At 44.9% G+C, this 23,467-nt stretch overlaps 1 protein-coding gene across 3 annotated transcripts in view; it reads right to left on the bottom strand.

Annotated features, from left to right (window-relative positions):
* man2c1 (mannosidase, alpha, class 2C, member 1) overlaps positions 1–23,144 on the bottom strand; it is a 113,794-nt gene extending 90,650 nt beyond the window's left edge. For 2 of the 3 annotated variants that reach the window (XM_045207824.1, XM_045207825.1), the window contains exons 1-7: positions 22,958–23,144; positions 22,565–22,690; positions 22,235–22,358; positions 21,339–21,409; positions 12,766–12,943; positions 11,136–11,325; positions 10,379–10,485 (exon numbers count right to left, since the gene is read on the bottom strand). In XM_045207824.1, the coding sequence (XP_045063759.1) occupies positions 10,379–10,485; positions 11,136–11,325; positions 12,766–12,943; positions 21,339–21,409; positions 22,235–22,358; positions 22,565–22,690; positions 22,958–23,058 (897 nt within the window). In that variant the 5' untranslated portion in view covers positions 23,059–23,144. Of the gene's footprint in view, positions 1–10,378; positions 10,486–11,135; positions 11,326–12,765; positions 12,944–21,338; positions 21,410–22,234; positions 22,359–22,564; positions 22,691–22,957 lie in introns of those variants that run through there. The other variant, XM_045207826.1, reaches the window with a different exon arrangement.
* Between the last annotated feature and the right edge of the window lie 323 nt (positions 23,145–23,467).

Raw genomic sequence — 23,467 nt, 5'->3', positions numbered from 1 at the left:
CAGGTGAGTGAGTATTAAAGGTACAGTACCTGTCAACAGGTGAGTGTGTATTAAAGGTACAGTACCTGTCAACAGGTGAGTGTGTATTAAAGGTGCCCCTACCTGTCAACAGGTGAGTGTGTATTAAAGGTGCAGTACCTGTCAACAGGTGAGTGAGTATTAAAGGTGCAGTACCTGTCAACAGGTGAGTGTGTATTAAAGGTACAGTACCTGTCAACAGGTGAGTGTGTATTAAAGGTACAGTACCTGTCAACAGGTGAGTGTGTATTAAAGGTACAGTACCTGTCAACAGGTGAGTGTGTATTAAAGGTGCAGTACCTGTCAACAGGTGAGTGTGTATTAAAGGTGCCCCTACCTGTCAACAGGTGAGTGTGTATTAAAGGTACAGTACCTGTCAACAGGTGAGTGTGTATTAAAGGTACAGTACCTGTCAACAGGTGAGTGTGTATTAAAGGTACAGTACCTGTCAACAGGTGAGTGTGTATTAAAGGTACAGTACCTGTCAACAGGTGAGTGTGTATTAAAGGTGCCCCTACCTGTCAACAGGTGAGTGTGTATTAAAGGTGCAGTACCTGTCAACAGGTGAGTATTAAATGTGCCCCTACCTGTCAACAGGTGAGTATTAAAGGTACAGTACCTGTCAACAGGTGAGTGTGTATTAAAGGTGCCCCTACCTGTCAACAGGTGAGTGTGTATTAAAGGTACAGTACCTGTCAACAGGTGAGTGTGTATTAAAGGTGCAGTACCTGTCAACAGGTGAGTGTGTATTAAAGGTACAGTACCTGTCAACAGGTGAGTGTGTATTAAAGGTACAGTACCTGTCAACAGGTGAGTGTGTATTAAAGGTGCCCCTACCTGTCAACAGGTGAGTGTGTATTAAAGGTACAGTACCTGTCAACAGGTGAGTGTGTATTAAAGGTACAGTACCTGTCAACAGGTGAGTGTGTATTAAAGGTACAGTACCTGTCAACAGGTGAGTGTGTATTAAAGGTGCAGTACCTGTCAACAGGTGAGTGTGTATTAAAGGTACAGTACCTGTCAACAGGTGAGTGTGTATTAAAGGTACAGTACCTGTCAACAGGTGAGTGTGTATTAAAGGCACAGTACCTGTCAACAGGTGAGTGTGTATTAAAGGTGCAGTACCTGTCAACAGGTGAGTGTGTATTAAAGGTACAGTACCTGTCAACAGGTGAGTGTGTATTAAAGGTGCAGTACCTGTCAACAGGTGAGTGTGTATTAAAGGTGCCCCTATCTGTCAACAGGTGAGTGTGTATTAAAGGTGCAGTACCTGTCAACAGGTGAGTGTGTATTAAAGGTGCCCCTACCTGTCAACAGGTGAGTGTGTATTAAAGGTGCAGTACCTGTCAACAGGTGAGTGTGTATTAAAGGTACAGTACCTGTCAACAGGTGAGTGTGTATTAAAGGTACAGTACCTGTCAACAGGTGAGTGTGTATTAAAGGTACAGTACCTGTCAACAGGTGAGTGTGTATTAAAGGTACAGTACCTGTCAACAGGTGAGTGTGTATTAAAGGTGCAGTACCTGTCAACAGGTGAGTGTGTATTAAAGGTACAGTACCTGTCAACAGGTGAGTGTGTATTAAAGGTGCAGTACCTGTCAACAGGTGAGTGTGTATTAAAGGTGCCCCTACCTGTCAACAGGTGAGTGTGTATTAAAGGTGCAGTACCTGTCAACAGGTGAGTGTGTATTAAAGGTGCCCCTACCTGTCAACCAGGTGAGTGTGTATTAAAGGTGCAGTACCTGTCAACAGGTGAGTGTGTATTAAAGGTACAGTACCTGTCAACAGGTGAGTGTGTATTAAAGGTACAGTACCTGTCAACAGGTGAGTGTGTATTAAAGGTGCCCCTACCTGTCAACAGGTGAGTGTGTATTAAAGGTGCAGTACCTGTCAACAGGTGAGTGTGTATTAAAGGTGCAGTACCTGTCAACAGGTGAGTGTGTATTAAAGGTACAGTACCTGTCAACAGGTGAGTGTGTATTAAAGGTGCAGTACCTGTCAACAGGTGAGTGTGTATTAAAGGTGCCCCTACCTGTCAACAGGTGAGTGTGTATTAAAGGTACAGTACCTGTCAACAGGTGAGTGTGTATTAAAGGTACAGTACCTGTCAACAGGTGAGTGTGTATTAAAGGTACAGTACCTGTCAACAGGTGAGTGTGTATTAAAGGTGCAGTACCTGTCAACAGGTGAGTGAGTATTAAAGGTACAGTACCTGTCAACAGGTGAGTGTGTATTAAAGGTACATTACCTGTCAACAGGTGAGTGTGTATTAAAGGTGCCCCTACCTGTCAACAGGTGAGTGTGTATTAAAGGTGCCCCCTACCTGTCAACAGGTGAGTGAGTATTAAAGGTACAGTACCTGTCAACAGGTGAGTGTGTATTAAAGGTACAGTACCTGTCAACAGGTGAGTGTGTATTAAAGGTACAGTACCTGTCAACAGGTGAGTGTGTATTAAAGGTGCCCCTACCTGTCAACAGGTGAGTGTGTATTAAAGGTACAGTACCTGTCAACAGGTGAGTGTGTATTAAAGGTACAGTACCTGTCAACAGGTGAGTGTGTATTAAAGGTGCCCCTACCTGTCAACAGGTGAGTGTGTATTAAAGGTGCAGTACCTGTCAACAGGTGAGTATTAAAGGTGCCCCTACCTGTCAACAGGTGAGTATTAAAGGTACAGTACCTGTCAACAGGTGAGTGTGTATTAAAGGTGCCCCTACCTGTCAACAGGTGAGTGTGTATTAAAGGTACAGTACCTGTCAACAGGTGAGTGTGTATTAAAGGTGCAGTACCTGTCAACAGGTGAGTGTGTATTAAAGGTACAGTACCTGTCAACAGGTGAGTGTGTATTAAAGGTACAGTACCTGTCAACAGGTGAGTGTGTATTAAAGGTGCCCCTACCTGTCAACAGGTGAGTGTGTATTAAAGGTACAGTACCTGTCAACAGGTGAGTGTGTATTAAAGGTACAGTACCTGTCAACAGGTGAGTGTGTATTAAAGGTACAGTACCTGTCAACAGGTGAGTGTGTATTAAAGGTGCAGTACCTGTCAACAGGTGAGTGTGTATTAAAGGTACAGTACCTGTCAACAGGTGAGTGTGTATTAAAGGTACAGTACCTGTCAACAGGTGAGTGTGTATTAAAGGCACAGTACCTGTCAACAGGTGAGTGTGTATTAAAGGTGCAGTACCTGTCAACAGGTGAGTGTGTATTAAAGGTACAGTACCTGTCAACAGGTGAGTGTGTATTAAAGGTGCAGTACCTGTCAACAGGTGAGTGTGTATTAAAGGTGCCCCTATCTGTCAACAGGTGAGTGTGTATTAAAGGTGCAGTACCTGTCAACAGGTGAGTGTGTATTAAAGGTGCCCCTACCTGTCAACAGGTGAGTGTGTATTAAAGGTGCAGTACCTGTCAACAGGTGAGTGTGTATTAAAGGTACAGTACCTGTCAACAGGTGAGTGTGTATTAAAGGTACAGTACCTGTCAACAGGTGAGTGTGTATTAAAGGTACAGTACCTGTCAACAGGTGAGTGTGTATTAAAGGTACAGTACCTGTCAACAGGTGAGTGTGTATTAAAGGTGCAGTACCTGTCAACAGGTGAGTGTGTATTAAAGGTACAGTACCTGTCAACAGGTGAGTGTGTATTAAAGGTGCAGTACCTGTCAACAGGTGAGTGTGTATTAAAGGTGCCCCTACCTGTCAACAGGTGAGTGTGTATTAAAGGTGCAGTACCTGTCAACAGGTGAGTGTGTATTAAAGGTGCCCCTACCTGTCAACCAGGTGAGTGTGTATTAAAGGTGCAGTACCTGTCAACAGGTGAGTGTGTATTAAAGGTACAGTACCTGTCAACAGGTGAGTGTGTATTAAAGGTACAGTACCTGTCAACAGGTGAGTGTGTATTAAAGGTGCCCCTACCTGTCAACAGGTGAGTGTGTATTAAAGGTGCAGTACCTGTCAACAGGTGAGTGTGTATTAAAGGTGCAGTACCTGTCAACAGGTGAGTGTGTATTAAAGGTACAGTACCTGTCAACAGGTGAGTGTGTATTAAAGGTGCAGTACCTGTCAACAGGTGAGTGTGTATTAAAGGTGCCCCTACCTGTCAACAGGTGAGTGTGTATTAAAGGTACAGTACCTGTCAACAGGTGAGTGTGTATTAAAGGTACAGTACCTGTCAACAGGTGAGTGTGTATTAAAGGTACAGTACCTGTCAACAGGTGAGTGTGTATTAAAGGTGCAGTACCTGTCAACAGGTGAGTGAGTATTAAAGGTACAGTACCTGTCAACAGGTGAGTGTGTATTAAAAGGTACATTACCTGTCAACAGGTGAGTGTGTATTAAAGGTGCCCCTACCTGTCAACAGGTGAGTGTGTATTAAAGGTGCCCCTACCTGTCAACAGGTGAGTGAGTATTAAAGGTACAGTACCTGTCAACAGGTGAGTGTGTATTAAAGGTACAGTACCTGTCAACAGGTGAGTGTGTATTAAAGGTACAGTACCTGTCAACAGGTGAGTGTGTATTAAAGGTGCCCCTACCTGTCAACAGGTGAGTGTGTATTAAAGGTACAGTACCTGTCAACAGGTGAGTGTGTATTAAAGGTGCAGTACCTGTCAACAGGTGAGTGTGTATTAAAGGTACAGTACCTGTCAACAGGTGAGTGTGTATTAAAGGTGCAGTACCTGTCAACAGGTGAGTGTGTATTAAAGGTACAGTACCTGTCAACAGGTGAGTGTGTATTAAAGGTACAGTACCTGTCAACAGGTGAGTGTGTATTAAAGGCACAGTACCTGTCAACAGGTGAGTGTGTATTAAAGGTGCAGTACCTGTCAACAGGTGAGTGTGTATTAAAGGTACAGTACCTGTCAACAGGTGAGTGTGTATTAAAGGTGCAGTACCTGTCAACAGGTGAGTGTGTATTAAAGGTGCCCCTATCTGTCAACAGGTGAGTGTGTATTAAAGGTGCAGTACCTGTCAACAGGTGAGTGTGTATTAAAGGTGCCCCTACCTGTCAACAGGTGAGTGTGTATTAAAGGTGCAGTACCTGTCAACAGGTGAGTGTGTATTAAAGGTACAGTACCTGTCAACAGGTGAGTGTGTATTAAAGGTACAGTACCTGTCAACAGGTGAGTGTGTATTAAAGGTACAGTACCTGTCAACAGGTGAGTGTGTATTAAAGGTACAGTACCTGTCAACAGGTGAGTGTGTATTAAAGGTGCAGTACCTGTCAACAGGTGAGTGTGTATTAAAGGTACAGTACCTGTCAACAGGTGAGTGTGTATTAAAGGTGCAGTACCTGTCAACAGGTGAGTGTGTATTAAAGGTGCCCCTACCTGTCAACAGGTGAGTGTGTATTAAAGGTGCAGTACCTGTCAACAGGTGAGTGTGTATTAAAGGTGCCCCTACCTGTCAACCAGGTGAGTGTGTATTAAAGGTGCAGTACCTGTCAACAGGTGAGTGTGTATTAAAGGTACAGTACCTGTCAACAGGTGAGTGTGTATTAAAGGTACAGTACCTGTCAACAGGTGAGTGTGTATTAAAGGTGCCCCTACCTGTCAACAGGTGAGTGTGTATTAAAGGTGCAGTACCTGTCAACAGGTGAGTGTGTATTAAAGGTGCAGTACCTGTCAACAGGTGAGTGTGTATTAAAGGTACAGTACCTGTCAACAGGTGAGTGTGTATTAAAGGTGCAGTACCTGTCAACAGGTGAGTGTGTATTAAAGGTGCCCCTACCTGTCAACAGGTGAGTGTGTATTAAAGGTACAGTACCTGTCAACAGGTGAGTGTGTATTAAAGGTACAGTACCTGTCAACAGGTGAGTGTGTATTAAAGGTACAGTACCTGTCAACAGGTGAGTGTGTATTAAAGGTGCAGTACCTGTCAACAGGTGAGTGAGTATTAAAGGTACAGTACCTGTCAACAGGTGAGTGTGTATTAAAGGTACATTACCTGTCAACAGGTGAGTGTGTATTAAAGGTGCCCCCTACCTGTCAACAGGTGAGTGTGTATTAAAGGTGCCCCTACCTGTCAACAGGTGAGTGAGTATTAAAGGTACAGTACCTGTCAACAGGTGAGTGTGTATTAAAGGTACAGTACCTGTCAACAGGTGAGTGTGTATTAAAGGTACAGTACCTGTCAACAGGTGAGTGTGTATTAAAGGTGCCCCTACCTGTCAACAGGTGAGTGTGTATTAAAGGTACAGTACCTGTCAACAGGTGAGTGTGTATTAAAGGTGCAGTACCTGTCAACAGGTGAGTGTGTATTAAAGGTACAGTACCTGTCAACAGGTGAGTGTGTATTAAAGGTACAGTACCTGTCAACAGGTGAGTGTGTATTAAAGGTGCCCCTACCTGTCAACAGGTGAGTGTGTATTAAAGGTGCAGTACCTGTCAACAGGTGAGTGAGTATTAAGGTACAGTACCTGTCAACAGGTGAGTGTGTATTAAAGGTACAGTACCTGTCAACAGGTGAGTGTGTATTAAAGGTACAGTACCTGTCAACAGGTGAGTGTGTATTAAAGGTACAGTACCTGTCAACAGGTGAGTGTGTATTAAAGGTGCAGTACCTGTCAACAGGTGAGTGTGTATTAAAGGTGCCCCTACCTGTCAACAGGTGAGTGTGTATTAAAGGTACAGTACCTGTCAACAGGTGAGTGTGTATTAAAGGTACAGTACCTGTCAACAGGTGAGTGTGTATTAAAGGTACAGTACCTGTCAACAGGTGAGTGTGTATTAAAGGTGCAGTACCTGTCAACAGGTGAGTGTGTATTAAAGGTACAGTACCTGTCAACAGGTGAGTGTGTATTAAAGGTGCAGTACCTGTCAACAGGTGAGTGTGTATTAAAGGTGCCCCTACCTGTCAACAGGTGAGTGTGTATTAAAGGTGCAGTACCTGTCAACAGGTGAGTGTGTATTAAAGGTGCCCCTACCTGTCAACAGGTGAGTGTGTATTAAAGGTGCAGTACCTGTCAACAGGTGAGTGTGTATTAAAGGTACAGTACCTGTCAACAGGTGAGTGTGTATTAAAGGTGCCCCTACCTGTCAACAGGTGAGTGTGTATTAAAGGTGCAGTACCTGTCAACAGGTGAGTGTGTATTAAAGGTGCAGTACCTGTCAACAGGTGAGTGTGTATTAAAGGTACAGTACCTGTCAACAGGTGAGTGTGTATTAAAGGTGCAGTACCTGTCAACAGGTGAGTGTGTATTAAAGGTGCCCCTACCTGTCAACAGGTGAGTGTGTATTAAAGGTACAGTACCTGTCAACAGGTGAGTGTGTATTAAAGGTACAGTACCTGTCAACAGGTGAGTGTGTATTAAAGGTACAGTACCTGTCAACAGGTGAGTGTGTATTAAAGGTGCAGTACCTGTCAACAGGTGAGTGAGTATTAAAGGTACAGTGCCTGTCAACAGGTGAGTGTGTATTAAAGGTACAGTACCTGTCAACAGGTGAGTGTGTATTAAAGGTGCCCCTACCTGTCAACAGGTGAGTGTGTATTAAAGGTGCCCCTACCTGTCAACAGGTGAGTGAGTATTAAAGGTACAGTACCTGTCAACAGGTGAGTGTGTATTAAAGGTACAGTACCTGTCAACAGGTGAGTGTGTATTAAAGGTGCCCCTACCTGTCAACAGGTGAGTGTGTATTAAAGGTGCCCCTACCTGTCAACAGGTGAGTGTGTATTAAAGGTGCAGTACCTGTCAACAGGTGAGTGTGTATTAAAGGTACAGTACCTGTCAACAGGTGAGTGTGTATTAAAGGTGCAGTACCTGTCAACAGGTGAGTGTGTATTAAAGGTACAGTACCTGTCAACAGGTGAGTGTGTATTAAAGGTGCCCCTACCTGTCAACAGGTGAGTGTGTATTAAAGGTGCAGTACCTGTCAACAGGTGAGTGTGTATTAAAGGTGCCCCTACCTGTCAACAGGTGAGTGTGTATTAAAGGTGCAGTACCTGTCAACAGGTGAGTGTGTATTAAAGGTACAGTACCTGTCAACAGGTGAGTGTGTATTAAAGGTGCAGTACCTGTCAACAGGTGAGTGTGTATTAAAGGTGCCCCTACCTGTCAACAGGTGAGTGTGTATTAAAGGTGCAGTACCTGTCAACAGGTGAGTGTGTATTAAAGGTACAGTACCTGTCAACAGGTGAGTGTGTATTAAAGGTGCAGTACCTGTCAACAGGTGAGTGTGTATTAAAGGTACAGTACCTGTCAACAGGTGAGTGTGTATTAAAGGTGCCCCTACCTGTCAACAGGTGAGTGTGTATTAAAGGTGCAGTACCTGTCAACAGGTGAGTGTGTATTAAAGGTACAGTACCTGTCAACAGGTGAGTGTGTATTAAAGGTGCAGTACCTGTCAACAGGTGAGTGTGTATTAAAGGTGCCCCTACCTGTCAACAGGTGAGTGTGTATTAAAGGTGCAGTACCTGTCAACAGGTGAGTGTGTATTAAAGGTACAGTACCTGTCAACAGGTGAGTGTGTATTAAAGGTGCCCCTACCTGTCAACAGGTGAGTGTGTATTAAAGGTGCAGTACCTGTCAACAGGTGAGTGTGTATTAAAGGTACAGTACCTGTCAACAGGTGAGTGTGTGTTAAAGGTACAGTACCTGTCAACAGGTGAGTGTGTATTAAAGGTACAGTACCTGTCAACAGGTGAGTGTGTATTAAAGGTACAGTACCTGTCAACAGGTGAGTGTGTATTAAAGGTACAGTACCTGTCAACAGGTGAGTGTGTGTTAAAGGTGCAGTACCTGTCAACAGGTGAGTGTGTATTAAAGGTGCCCCTACCTGTCAACAGGTGAGTGTGTATTAAAGGTACAGTACCTGTCAACAGGTGAGTGCGTATTAAAGGTACAGTACCTGTCAACAGGTGAGTGTGTATTAAAGGTGCAGTACCTGTCAACAGGTGAGTGTGTATTAAAGGTGCAGTACCTGTAAACAGGTGAGTGTGTATTAAAGGTGCAGTACCTGTCAACAGGTGAGTGTGTATTAAAGGTACAGTACCTGTCAACAGGTGAGTGTGTATTAAAGGTACAGTACCTGTCAACAGGTGAGTGTGTATTAAAGGTGCCCCTACCTGTCAACAGGTGAGTGTGTATTAAAGGTGCAGTACCTGTCAACAGGTGAGTGTGTATTAAAGGTACAGTACCTGTCAACAGGTGAGTGTGTATTAAAGGTACAGTACCTGTCAACAGGTGAGTGCGTATTAAAGGTGCCCCTACCTGTCAACAGGTGAGTGTGTATTAAAGGTGCAGTACCTGTCAACAGGTGAGTGTGTATTAAAGGTACAGTACCTGTCAACAGGTGAGTGTGTATTAAAGGTGCCCCTACCTGTCAACAGGTGAGTGTGTATGAAAGGTGCAGTACCTGTCAACAGGTGAGTGTGTATTAAAGGTGCAGTACCTGTCAACAGGTGAGTGAGTATTAAAGGTACAGTACCTGTCAACAGGTGAGTGTGTATTAAAGGTACAGTACCTGTCAACAGGTGAGTGTGTATTAAAGGTACAGTACCTGTCAACAGGTGAGTGTGTATTAAAGGTGCAGTACCTGTCAACAGGTGAGTGTGTATTAAAGGTGCCCCCTACCTGTCAACAGGTGAGTGTGTATTAAAGGTACAGTACCTGTGAACAGGTGAGTGTGTATTAAAGGTACAGTACCTGTGAACAGGTGAGTGTGTATTAAAGGTGCAGTACCTGTCAACAGGTGAGTGTGTATTAAAGGTGCCCCTACCTGTCAACAGGTGAGTGTGTATTAAAAGCTGCAGTACCTGTCAACAGGTGAGTGTGTATTAAAGGTGCAGTACCTGTCAACAGGTGAGTGTGTATTAAAGGTACAGTACCTGTCAACAGGTGAGTGTGTATTAAAGGTACAGTACCTGTCAACAGGTGAGTGTGTATTAAAGGTGCCCCTACCTGTCAACAGGTGAGTGTGTATTAAAGGTACAGTACCTGTGAACAGGTGAGTGTGTATTAAAGATACAGTACCTGTCAACAGGTGAGTGTGTATTAAAGGTACAGTACCTGTCAACAGGTGAGTGTGTATTAAAAGGTGCAGTACCTGTCAACAGGTGAGTGTGTATTAAAGGTGCAGTACCTGTGAACAGGTGAGTGTGTATTAAAGGTGCAGTACCTGTGAACAGGTGAGTGTGTATTAAAGGTACAGTACCTGTCAACAGGTGAGTGTGTATTAAAGGTGCAGTACCTGTGAACAGGTGAGTGTGTATTAAAGGTGCAGTACCTGTCAACAGGTGAGTGTGTATTAAAGGTGCCCCCACCTGTCAACAGGTGAGTGTGTATTAAAGGTGCAGTACCTGTCAACAGGTGAGTGTGTATTAAAGGTGCAGTACCTGTGAACAGGTGAGTGTGTATTAAAGGTGCAGTACCTGTGAACAGGTGAAGACCATATGAGGATTCTTCTCCATCAGTCTGATCACAGTCACCCAGCTCCTAGCACACTTCCTGATGGTCTCCTCATAGGGCCAAAGCCAGGCTAGAGAGAGACAGGGACAGAGCAGGGTGGAGCATCAGTACACAGTGGAGCATCAGTACACAGTGGGGCATCAGTACACAGTGGAGCATCAGTACACGGTGGAGCATCATTACACAGTGGAGCGTCAGTACACAGTGGAGCATCAGTACACGGTGGGGCATCAGTACACAGTGGAGCATCAGTACACAGTGGGGCATCAGTACACGGTGGAGCATCAGTACACAGTGGGGCATCAGTACACAGTGGGGCATCAGTACACAGTGGGGCATCAGTACACAGTGGAGCATCAGTACACAGTGGAGCATCAGTACACAGTGGAGCATCAGTACACAGTGGGGCATCAGTACACAGTGGAGCATCAGTACACGGTGGAGCATCAGTACACGGTGGAGCATCAGTACACAGTGGAGCATCAGTACACAGTGGAACATCAGTACACAGTGGAGCATCATTACACAGTGGGGCATCAGTACACGGTGGAGCATCAGTACACGGTGGAGCATCAGTCCACAGTGGGGCATCAGTACACAGTGGAGCATCAGTACACGGTGGAGCATCAGTACACGGTGCGGCATCAGTACAGGAGAACTCAATACATGCACATAGACTAAACAAATGCAGTAATCTTGAAAGATAACTGAGATGTTCACCTGAGTCAATGTGACAGTGTCCCATAGCGTGAACAGTGTGCTGGCTCTGTCCATTCCTCTGGCTGAAGAACTTCTGAGCCAGACTCCGGGCCGCAGGAAATGAGCTGGGATTGGTCGGCTCACACAGGTTCACCATCTCATTGGCTGTGAACAGAGCCTGGTACCCACGCTGCTCCCCCTCACCCAGCAGCTGAGAGGAGGCAGGACAAGACAGGACCAGGCAGGACAAGACAGGACCAGGCAGGACAAGACAGGACAAGACAGGACAAGGCAGGACAAGACAGGACCAGACAGGACAAGACAGGACAAGACAGGACCAGGCAGGACAAGACAGGACAAGACAGGACCAGGCAGGACAAGACAGGACAAGACAGGACCAGGCAGGACAAGACAGGACAAGACAGGACCAGGCAGGACAAGACAGGACAAGACAGGACAAGGCAGGACAAGACAGGACAAGACAGGACAAGAGAGGACCAGGCAGGACAAGACAGGACAAGACAGGACCAGGCAGGACAAGACAGGACAAGACAGGACCAGACAGGACAAGACAGGACCAGGCAGGACAAGACAGGACAAGACAGGACAAGACAGGACAAGACAGGACAAGACAGGACCAGGCAGCACAAGACAGGACCAGGCAGGACAAGACAGGACAAGACAGGACAGGACCGGGCAGGACAAGACAGGACAAGACAGGATCAGACAGCACAAGACAGGACCAGGCAGGACAAGACAGGACAAGACAGGACAGGACCGGGCAGGACAAGACAGGACAAGACAGGACAAGACAGGACCAGGCAGCACAAGACAGGACCAGGCAGGACAAGACAGGACAAGACAGGACAGGACCGGGCAGGACAAGACAGGACAAGACAGGATCAGACAGCACAAGACAGGACCAGGCAGGACAAGACAGGACAAGACAGGACAGGACCAGGCAGGACAAGACAGGACAAGACAGGACCAGGCAGGACAAGACAGGACAAGACAGGACAAGACAGGACAAGACAGGACAAGACAGGACAAGGCAGGACCAGGCAGGACAAGACAGGACAAGACAGGACCAGGCAGGACAAGACAGGACAAGACAGGACCAGGCAGGACAAGACAGGACAAGACAGGACCAGACAGGACAAGACAGGACAAGACAGGACCAGGCAGGACCAGGCAGGACAAGACAGGACAAGACAGGACAAGACAGGACAAGGCAGCACAAGACAGGACCAGGCAGGACAAGACAGGACAAGACAGGACAAGACAGGACCAGGCAGCACAAGACAGGACCAGGCAGGACAAGACAGGACAAGACAGGACAGGACCGGGCAGGACAAGACAGGACAAGACAGGATCAGACATAAGAAAGCAGGAACAGAACAAGAGAAACACAATGACTACAGTTTACAGTTACGCTTCATTACAGTTACATGTCACTATGCCATCTTGAGCAGTGTAAGGTAAACTATCTTCAGGTTAGGGTTTGGAGTCAATTCCATTTCAATTCAGTCAATTTAGTTAGTTTACTACTCCTGGAATTGACCCCACCCTGCTCCAGACATGACCTCTTGACCTACTTCACATCCTGTTATGTAGTACCTTCACATTATAGAATACTGATTTCCCAACGTACCTTAACCATGTCAACCAGCATCTCCAAGTCGGTCAACAGCTCCCTGACTTCCGGCTTAAACACTACAAGCTCCGCCTTCTGGACAGAGTACTTCCTGTCTGGGTCAGGTGCTGCAATCATGGATCCCTTACCCGCTCCGAAAAGACCGTTACAAGCCAGCTCTACGTACAGGGAGATGCTAAGAGAGACAGAAGACAGAAGTAGAACATGGATTCCTGACTCACTCCAAACAGACCGTTACGCGCCAACTCAATGTAGAGTAGAGCTGTCTCCGACTAAACAACATCTTTGTCGACCGAGAGTCGCCTGTTCTTTCGACCAATCGATTGGTTGAAATGTTTAAACTTGTATTTTTCCATATAATGACACATCCTATCTGTTATAATCAAATCAACTATATGCACTGAGCTTGTCTGTTGCTTTAAGCGAACTGTTTGATTAAATAACTAAGGCACACAAATGACTAGAGGGAGTCCGATCAGCAATTGATTTGATTGTGCCGGGCCTGGCTCAGACTTGCTGCGCTGACAGCGAGTGACTGCGACTAGCACCCGTTGTCTCTCCTCCCTGCTGCAGCGACCACTACAGAACATCAACAGTGTTTATCACGCTGTCCGTGTTGCTGAAGCTGCTAAATCATTTCTGACTGACAAGTTCTGTTACCGAAAAACATTCCCCATTCCCACAACCCTTTGCTCTCTTTATGCGACACATGTACGCATCGCATGCACGTGACCAATAGGGCCTGACCTAAAGCACATCATAAACACATCAATATATTGGTTATAACAAATTCCGTGCACATGTGACAACAAAATGGATGCAGAGGACGTGACTCATAAACTTGAAGAGGGAGAATGTTTACTGGTTGCTCAGGAGGTAAAGGGGAATGTTTACTGGTTGCTCAGGAGGTAAAGGGGAATGTTTACTGGTTGCTCAGGAGGTAAAGGGGAATGTTTACTGGTTGCTCAGGAGGTAAAGGGGAATGTTTACTGGTTGCTCAGGAGTTAAAGGGGAATGTTTACTGGTTGCTCAGGAGGTAAAGGGGAATGTTTACTGGTTGCTCAGGAGGTAAAGGGGAATGTTTACTGGTTGCTCAGGAGGTAAAGGGGAATGTTTACTGGTTGCTCAGGAGGTAAAGGGAATGTTTACTGGTTGCTCAGGAGGTAAAGGGGAATGTTTACTGGTTGCTCAGGAGGTAAAGGGGAATGTTTACTGGTTGCTCAGGAGGTAAAGGGGAATGTTTACTGGTTGCTCAGGAGGTAAAGGGGAATGTTTACTGGTTGCTCAGGAGGTAAAGGGGAATGTTTACTGGTTGCTCAGGAGGTAAAGGGGAATGTTTCACTGGTTGCTCAGGAGGTAAAGGGAATGTTTACTGGTTGCTCAGGAGTTAAAGGGGAATGTTTACTGGTTGCTCAGGAGGTAAAGGGGAATGTTTACTGGCTGCTCAGGAGGTAAAGGGGAATGTTTACTGGTTGCTCAGGAGGTAAAGGGGAATGTTTACTGGTTGCTCAGGAGGTAAAGGGGAATGTTTACTGGTTGCTCAGGAGGTAAAGGGGAATGTTTACTGGTTGCTCAGGAGGTAAAGGGGAAGTCAGATGTGTGGAATACATTTGACTAGTTGTGGAAAATACTTGAGACCAAGAAAAAGAAGGTAAGGAGCGAGCGCTGCGTGGATATTATGTGTGTCAAACAGGTGCTGTTAGATTACAATATAATTTTTCTGACTGTTTGGAACAATGTAAACAACACTAAATAAATGATAAGGGCACCAGGGAGCCTTTATTACAGCAAAGACTAAAAACAGTCACATTCATTCGTGACGCAATTTCCGAAATGAAACGGTTTTATTTATTGTTTACGCTAATTATTCAAGGTTCGCTTTATTTTATTTTTTAAAAACGAAAATGCTTGATAGCATTTTAAAACATGAATGACTCATATGCTGTGTGATGACATGAACAAATACATGATGAATTGATACAGTAGCCTATATGACTATTGTAAATATTGTAAATAAGTTACGGTATTAAGAGTAAACAGGATGCGCTCTTTGGCCTACAGCTCCATGGTGGTTATAAAAAGGCTGTTATACTGAGACTACTAATGATAATGACATCACTTATTATCATAATGATGATCATAATAATAATAATAATAATAAGGAGGAGATAAAAAAAAGGAGGGATATTAATACTATAAATATAATTTGAGATAAATTATTGCAGTTTTAAAGCTAATTTCCGAATATTCTACACATTTTGTCATGCAGCTGAGAATATTTTTTTGCAGTTTTAAAGCAAATGTCCTGCGAATCTGCATATTCTGTCATGGAGCTGGGAATTTGCTTTGCAGTTTTAAAGCCAATTTCCGGCAGTTTTATGCATTTTGCCGTGGCTAATGCGGTGTTCTTTTGCTCAAGAATAATAACAAAATCATTACTGCTGAAAGACCAAGTCCATATTATGGCAACAACAGCTCAAATAAGCAAAGAGAAACGACAGTCCATCATTACTTTAAGACATGAAAGTCAGTCAATCCGGAAAATGTCAAGAACTTTGAAAGTTTCTTCAAGTGCAGTCGCAAAAGCCATCAAGCGCTATGATAAAACTGGCTCTCACGAGGTCCGCCACAGGAAAGGAAGACCCACAGTTACCTTTGCTGCAGAGGATAAGTTCATTAGAGTTACCAGCCTCAGAAATTGCAGCCCAAATAAATGCTTCACAGAGTTCAAGGAACAGACACATCTCAGCATCAACTGTTCAGAGGAGACTGCGTGAATCAGGCCTTCATGGTCAAATTGCTGCAAAGAAAGCACTACTAAAGTCTCCCGAGTGGCGCAGAGTGCTAGCTGTGCCACTAGAGATCCTGGTTCGAATCCAGGCTCTGTCGTAGCCGGCCGCGACCGGGAGACCCATGGGGCGGCGCACAATTGGCCCAGCGTCGTCCAGGGTAGGGGAGGGAATGGCCGGCAGGGATGTAGCTCAGTTGGTAGAGCATGGCGTTTGCAACGCCAGGGTTGTGGGTTCAATTCCCACGGGGGGCCAGTATGAAAAATAAAATAAAAATAATGTATGCACTCACTAACTGTAAGTCGCTCTGGATAAGAGTGTCTGCTAAAATGACGTAAATGTAAAATATAAAGGACACTAATAAGAAGAAGAGACCTGCTTGGGCCAAGAAACACGAGCAATTAGACAGTTTTATTAGACCGGTGGAAATCTGTCCTTTGGTCTGATGAGTCCAAATTTGAGATTTTTGGTTCCAACCGCCGTGTCTTATTGAGACGCGGTGTGGGTGAACGGATGATCTCCGCGTGTGTAGTTCCCACCGTAAAGCATGGAGGAGGAGGTGTTATGGTGTGGGGGTGCTTTGCTGGTGACACTGTCTGTGATTTATTTAGCACACTTAACCAGCATGGCTACCACAGCATTCTACAGTGATACGCCATACCATCTGGTGTTCGCTTAGTGGGACTATCATTTATTTTTCAACAGGACAATGACCCAACACACCTCCAGGCTGTATAAGGGCTATTTTACCAAGAAGGAGAGTGATGGAGTGCTGCATCAGATGACCTGGCTTCCACAATCACCCGATCTCAACCGAATTGAGATGGTTTGGGATGAGTTGGACCGCAGAGTGAAGGAAAAGCAGCCAACAAGTGCTCAGCATATGTGGGAACTCCTTCAAGACTGTTTGAAAAGCATTCCAGGTGAAGCTGGTTGAGAGAATGCCAAGAGTGTGCAAAGCTGTCATCAAGGCAAAGGGTGGCTACTTTGAAGAATCTCAAATATAAAATATACTTATGTCATGCAATAAAATGCAAATGAATTACTTAAAAATCATACAATGTGATTTTCTGGATTTTTGTTTTAGATTCCGTCTCTCACAGTTGAAGTGAGAAAAATTACAGACCTCTACATGCTTTGTAAGTAGGAAAACCTGCAAAATCGGCAGTGTATCAAATACTTGTTCTCCCCACTGTGTGTGTATATATATATATACAGTGGGGAAAAAAAGTATTTAGTCAGCCACCAATTGTGCAAGTTCTCCCACTTAAAAAGATGAGAAAGGCCTGTAATTTTCATCATAGGTACACGTCAACTATGACAGACAAAATGAGAAAAAAAATCCAGAAAATCACATTGTAGGATTTTTTATGAATTTATTTGCAAATTATGGTGGAAAATAAGTATTTGGTCAATAACAAAAGTTTCTCAATACTTTGTTATATACCCTTTGTTGGCAATGACACAGGTCAAACGTTTTCTGTAAGTCTTCACAAGGTTTTCACACACTGTTGCTGGTATTTTGGCCCATTCCTCCATGCAGATCTCCTCTAGAGCAGTGATGTTTTGGGGCTGTCGCTGGGCAACACGGACTTTCAACTCCCTCCAAAGATTTTCTATAAGGTTGAGATCTGGAGACTGGCTAGGCCACTCCAGGACCTTGAAATGCTTCTTACGAAGCCACTCCTTCGTTGCCCGGGCGGTGTGTTTGGGATCATTGTCATGCTGAAAGACCCAGCCACGTTTCATCTTCAATGCCCTTGCTGATGGAAGGAGGTTTTCACTCAAAATCTCACGTTACATGGCCCCATTCATCTTTCCTTTACACGGATCAGTCGTCCTGGTCCCTTTGCAGAAAAACAGCCCCAAAGCATGATGTTTCCACCCCCATGCTTCACAGTAGGTATGGTGTTCTTTGGATGCAACTCAGCATTCTTTGTCCTCCAAACACGACGAGTTGAGTTTTTACCAAAAAGTTATATTTTGGTTTCATCTGACCATATGACATTCTCCCAATCCTCTTCTGGGTCATTAAAATGCACTCTAGCAAACTTCAGATGGGCCTGGACATGTACTGGCTTAAGCAGGGGGACACGTCTCGCACTGCAGGATTTGAGTCCCTGGCGGCGTAGTGTGTTACTGATGGTAGGCTTTGTTACTTTGGTCCCAGCTCTCTGCAGGTCATTCACTATGTCCCCCCGTGTGGTTCTGGGATTTTGCTCACCGTTCTTGTGATCATTTTGACCCCACGGGGTGAGATCTTGCGTGGAGCCCCAGATCGAGGGGAGATTATCAGTGGTCTTGTATGTCTTCCATTTCCTAATAATTGCTCCCACAGTTGATTTCTTCAAACCAAGCTGCTTACCTATTGCAGATTAAGTCTTCCCAGCCTGGTGCAGGTCTACAATTTTGTTTCTGGTGTCCTTTGACAGCTCTTTGGTCTTGGCCATAGTGGAGTTTGGAGTGTGACTGTTTGAGGTTGTGGACAGGTGTCTTTTATACTGATAACAAGTTCAAACAGGTGCCATTAATACAGGTAAGGAGTGGAGGACAGAGGAGCCTCTTAAAGAAGAAGTTACAGGTCTGTGAGAGCCAGAAATCTTGCTTGTTTGTAGGTGACCAAATACTTATTTTCCACCATAATTTGCAAATAAATTCATAAAAATCCTACAATGTGATTTTCTGGATTTTTTTTCCCACATTTTGTCTGTCATAGTTGACGTGTACCTATGATGAAAATTACAGGCCTCTCTCATCTTTTTAAGTGGGAGAACTTGCACAATTGGTGGCTGACTAAATACTTTTTTCCCCCACTGTATATATATATATATATATATAAAAAACACTGTTTGATTTAGATGACCTGAACAAAAATCTTATGCGGGCCACCCAAGGATTTCAACGGCAGAAAAATCCCTGAAGAGCGTCTGTTAAAAGACTAAAATGACTCCGGTAAGACAAGGGGTGGCGGTCTGTGTATATTTGTAAACAACAACTGGTGCACAAAATCAAATACTAAGGAAGTCTCGAGGTTTTGCTCGCCTGAGGTAGAGTATCTCATGATAAGCTGTAGACCACACTATTTACCAAGAGAGTTTTCATCTATATTTTTCATAGCTGTCTATTTACCACCACAAACCAATGCTGGCATTAAGATTGCACTGAATGAGTTGTACAAGGCCATAAATCAACAGGAAAACGCTCATCCAGATGCAGCGCTCCTAGTGGCCGGGGACTTTAATGCAGGGAAACTTAAATCCGCTGGTAGAAATTAGATGATACCTAATTTCTACCAGCATGTTAAATGTGCAACCAGAGGAAAAAAAACTCTAGACCACCTTTACTCCACACACAGAGACGCATACAAAGCTCTCACTCGCCCTCCATTTGGCAAATCTGACCATAACTCTATCCTCCTGATTCCTGCTTATAAGCAAAAACTAAATCAGGAAGCACCAGTGACTCGGTTAATAAAAAAGTGGTCAGATTAAGCAGATGCTAAGCTACAGGACTGTTTTGCTAGCACAGACTGGAACATGTTCCGGGATTCTTCAGACAGCATTGAGGAGTACACCACATCAGTCACTGGCTTCATCAATAAGTGCATCGATGATGTCGTCCCCACAGTAACCGTACGTACATACCCCAACCAGAAGCCATGGATTACAGGAAACATCCGCACTGAGCTAAAGGGTAGAGCTGCCGCTTTCAAGGAACGGGACTCTAACCCGGACGCTTATAAGAAATCCCGCTATGCCCTCCGACGAACCATCAAACAGGCAAAGAGTCAATACAGGACTAAGATTGAATCGTACTACTCTGGCTCTGACGCTCGTCGGATGTGGCAGGGCTTGAAAACTATTACAGACTACAAAGGGAAGCACAGCCGCGAGCTGCCCAGTGACACAAGCCTACCAGACGAGCTAAACCACTTCTATGCTCGCTTCGAGGCAAACAACACTGAAGCATGCATGAGAGCACCAGCTGTTCCGGATGACTATGTGATCACGCTCTCCGTAGCCGATGTGAGTAAGACTTTTAAGCAGGTCAACATTCACAAGGCCGCAGGGCCAGACGGATTACCAGGACGTGTACTCCGAGCATGTGCTGACCAACTGGCAAGTGTCTTCACTGACATTTTCAACATGTCCCTGACTGAGTCTGTAATACCAACATGTTTCAAGCAGACCACCATAGTCCCCGTGCCCAAGGACTCTAAGATAACCTGCCTAAATGACTACCGACCCGTAGCACTGACGTCTGTAGCCATGAAGTGCTTTGAAAGGCTAGTCATGGCTCACATCAACAGCATTATGCCCGAAACCCTAGACCCACTCCAATTTGCATACCGCCCCAACAGATCCACAGATGATGCAATCTCTATTGCACTCCACACTGCCCTTTCCCACCTGGACAAGAGGAACACCTACGTGAGAATGCTATTCATTGACTACAGCTCAGCATTCAACACCATAGTGCCCTCTAAGCTCATCACTAAGCTAAGGATCCTGGGACTAAACACCTCCCTCTGCAACTGGATCCTGGACTTCCTGACGGGCCGCCCCCAGGTGGTAAGGGTAGGTAACAACACATTTGCCACACTGATCCTCAACACGGGGGCCCCTCAGGGGTGCGTGCTCAGTCCCCTCCTGTACTCTCTGTTCACCCATGACTGCATGGCCAAGCACGACTCCAACACCATCATTAAGTTTGCCGACGACACAACAGTGGTAGGCCTGATCACCGACAATGATGAGACAGCCTATAGGGAGGAAGTCAGAGACCTGGCCGTGTGGTGCCAGGACAACAACCTCTCCCTCAACGTGACCAAGACAAAGGAGATGATTGTGGACTACAGGAAAAAAAAGAGGACTGAGCACGCCCCCATTCTCATCGACGGGGCTGTAGTGGAACAGGTTGAGAGCGTCAAGTTCCTTGGTGTCCACATCACCAACAAACTATCATGGTCCAAACACACCAAGACAGTCGTGAAGAGGGCACGACAAAGCCTATTCCCCCTCAGGAGACTGAAAAGATTTGGCATGGGTCCTCAGATCCTCAAAAAATTATACAGCTGCACCATCGAGAGCATCCTGACTGGTTGCATCACCACCTGGTATGGCAACTGCTTGGCCTCCGACCGCAAGGCACTACAGAGGTAGTGCGTACGGCCCAGTACATCACTGGGGCCAAGCTTCCTGCCATCCAGGACCTCTATACCAGGCGGTGTCAGAGGAAGGCCCTCAAAATTGTCAAAGACTCCAGCCACCCTAGTCATAGACTGTTCTCTCTCTGCTACCGCACGGCAAGCGGTACCGGAGTGCCAAGTCTAGGTCCAAAAGACTTCTCAACAGCTTCTACCCACAAGCCATAAGACTCCTGAACAGCTAATCATGGCTACCCGGACTATTTGCACTGCCCCCCCCACCCCATCCTTTTACACTGCTGCTACTCTGTTAATTATTTATGCATAGTCACTTTAACTCTACCCACATGTACATATTACTTCAACTACCTCAACTAGCCGGTGCCCCCGCACATTGACTCTGCACCGGTACCCCCCTGTATATATAGCCTCCCTACTGTCACTTTATTTTACTTCTGCTCTTTTTTTTCTCAACACTTTTTTTGTTGTTGTTTTATTTATTTTTTAAATAAATGCACTGTTGGTTAAGGGCTGTAAGTAAGCATTTCACTGTAATGTCTGCACCTGTTGTATTCGGTGCATGTGACCAATAGAATGTGATTTGATTTGATTTGAAATGATTTGAACCCACTAACCTGTGAGGCTCATCATCCATCAGACACTCAGTCAGGATGTAGCTGGTCTTCTCCCCTTCTTTGGTCAACCCCTGTCAATCAAATAACAACATCAACCCCTGTCAATCAAAGAACAACATCAACCCCTGTCAATCAAATAACAACATCAACCCCTGTCAATCAAATAACAACATCAACCCCTGTCAATCAAAGAACAACATCAACCCCTGTCAATCAAATAACAACATCAACCCCTGTCAATCAAATAACAACATCAACCCCTGTCAATCAAATAACAACATCAACCCCTGTCAATCAAATAACAACATCAACCCCCGTCAATCAAAGAACAACATCAACCCCTGTCAATCAAATAACAACATCAACCCCTGTCAATCAAATAACAACATCAACCCCTGTCAATCAAATAACAACATCAACCCCCGTCAATCAAAGAACAACATCAACCCCCGTCAATCAAATAACAACATCAACCCCTGTCAATCAAAGAACAACGTCAATCAAATAACAACATCAACCCCTGTCAATCAAATAACAACATCAACCCCTGTCAATCAAATAACAACATCAACCCCTGTCAATCAAATAACAACATCAACCCCTGTCAATCAAATAACAACATCAACCCCCGTCAATCAAAGAACAACATCAACCCGTCAATCAAACAACATTAACGTCAACCCATGAGAATAAAATGTTGTGTTTGAACAACATGTAGTGAGGCTTGATTAGCGTATATAGTTCTCATATAACTAAAACAGACTGTTAGTGTACGCATGACCTCGTCCCAAGGCTAACTGAGAGAGCAGGGGGATGAGACTAGTCTGTTGACGTACTGTAGTGTTATGTTGTGGTGGTTGAGGTGTGGCTCATGTGGTTTTCATATCATTTCTAACCTGTACTGGCTGCTCATCCCTCCAGACCATGGCCTCTCCATCACTCTCCCAGCGCAGATGGACCTGCTTCCCTCTCCAGGATTCTGGTATCCTCAGAGATACTTTAAACCAGCATGTCCACCATCTGCCATAAAACATTACTATTCATATTAGTTTGTTTGTTCGTTCACTGGTTTGTTCGTTCTTTCACACGCTCATTCACTGATTCAAAAACTCACTCCACTAACTCAGTTACTCACTCACTCATTCATTAATTTCATTCATTGTAGACAAGTGGTATTTAACCAAATAGGATGTTTGAAGAGGGCTACAAAATCCTCCAGTCCTTACGTAGGTCCAAAGGTATCACCAACTTGATATGGCTCAAAGTTCTGTTTGACAGCCTGTGGGAATGGGATCCGTTTCTGTGACAGGGAGGAGGAGAGGGACTCCAGGGGACAGGTGTCTCCATATAGCCTGGAAAGAAGAAGTCATGTTGTCAGAAACATGTTTTACTTGACCAAGAGTACCATAAGGTGCTGTCATCACTAGACCCAGAAGGAACAGAGAAACTATTACAAGGAGCAGTGTGTCTCTTTTTGCTTCGGTGCATGCATACATTTTTTGCACAATAAATATAACTTTCATCTGACCAACAAAACAGAGCTAGTTAGCAGGCTAATTGAGTGGGTAATGGGCATGCATTTTATTGCGCTTGACTGCTAGCTAAGTAATGCCATTTACCTTCCCCTAAGGTTGCAGTCGGTGAAATAAATCTCAGATATGAATTTCTCAGCTCGTTCCAGAAGAGTCCGTCGGTTCTTCAGTACCGGTTGATGATACATTGCTAATAATCACTCTGGTCAACGTTTGAAGAATCAATGAATAATCCACTGTTTCGTGGAGTTCAGAGAAGCAACAAGGAACGAACCACGCGGACCCGGAAGTACAATAGAAATACAATTGTTGTCCTTACATAGATCAGTCGCTAGATGTCGCTGTTGTTAACATGCCAGTACCCTCCAAGGCCCTATGATTAGCCCCAATATCATACTATTTTGGGGGTAAGTAATTAATAATTGAATGATATGAGAAAGAATATCAAATGTCAACATTTATTTATAGTTATCTTATTCAGGTAAAATCTGACCACTAGCACCGAGAGGCAGAGTGCACCATTTCCATGACCTTTAGGGTCTTTCCAAAATCAGAAGTGCATCTGTAGCTGGTACATGTTATCGTCTGTAGCTGGTA

This window comes from Coregonus clupeaformis, chromosome 26, assembly GCF_020615455.1.
Source record: "Coregonus clupeaformis isolate EN_2021a chromosome 26, ASM2061545v1, whole genome shotgun sequence".
Lineage (NCBI taxonomy): Eukaryota > Metazoa > Chordata > Actinopteri > Salmoniformes > Salmonidae > Coregonus > Coregonus clupeaformis.
The sequence above is the reverse complement of the archived record's forward strand: the minus strand, read 5'-3'. Positions and strand labels throughout refer to the sequence as shown.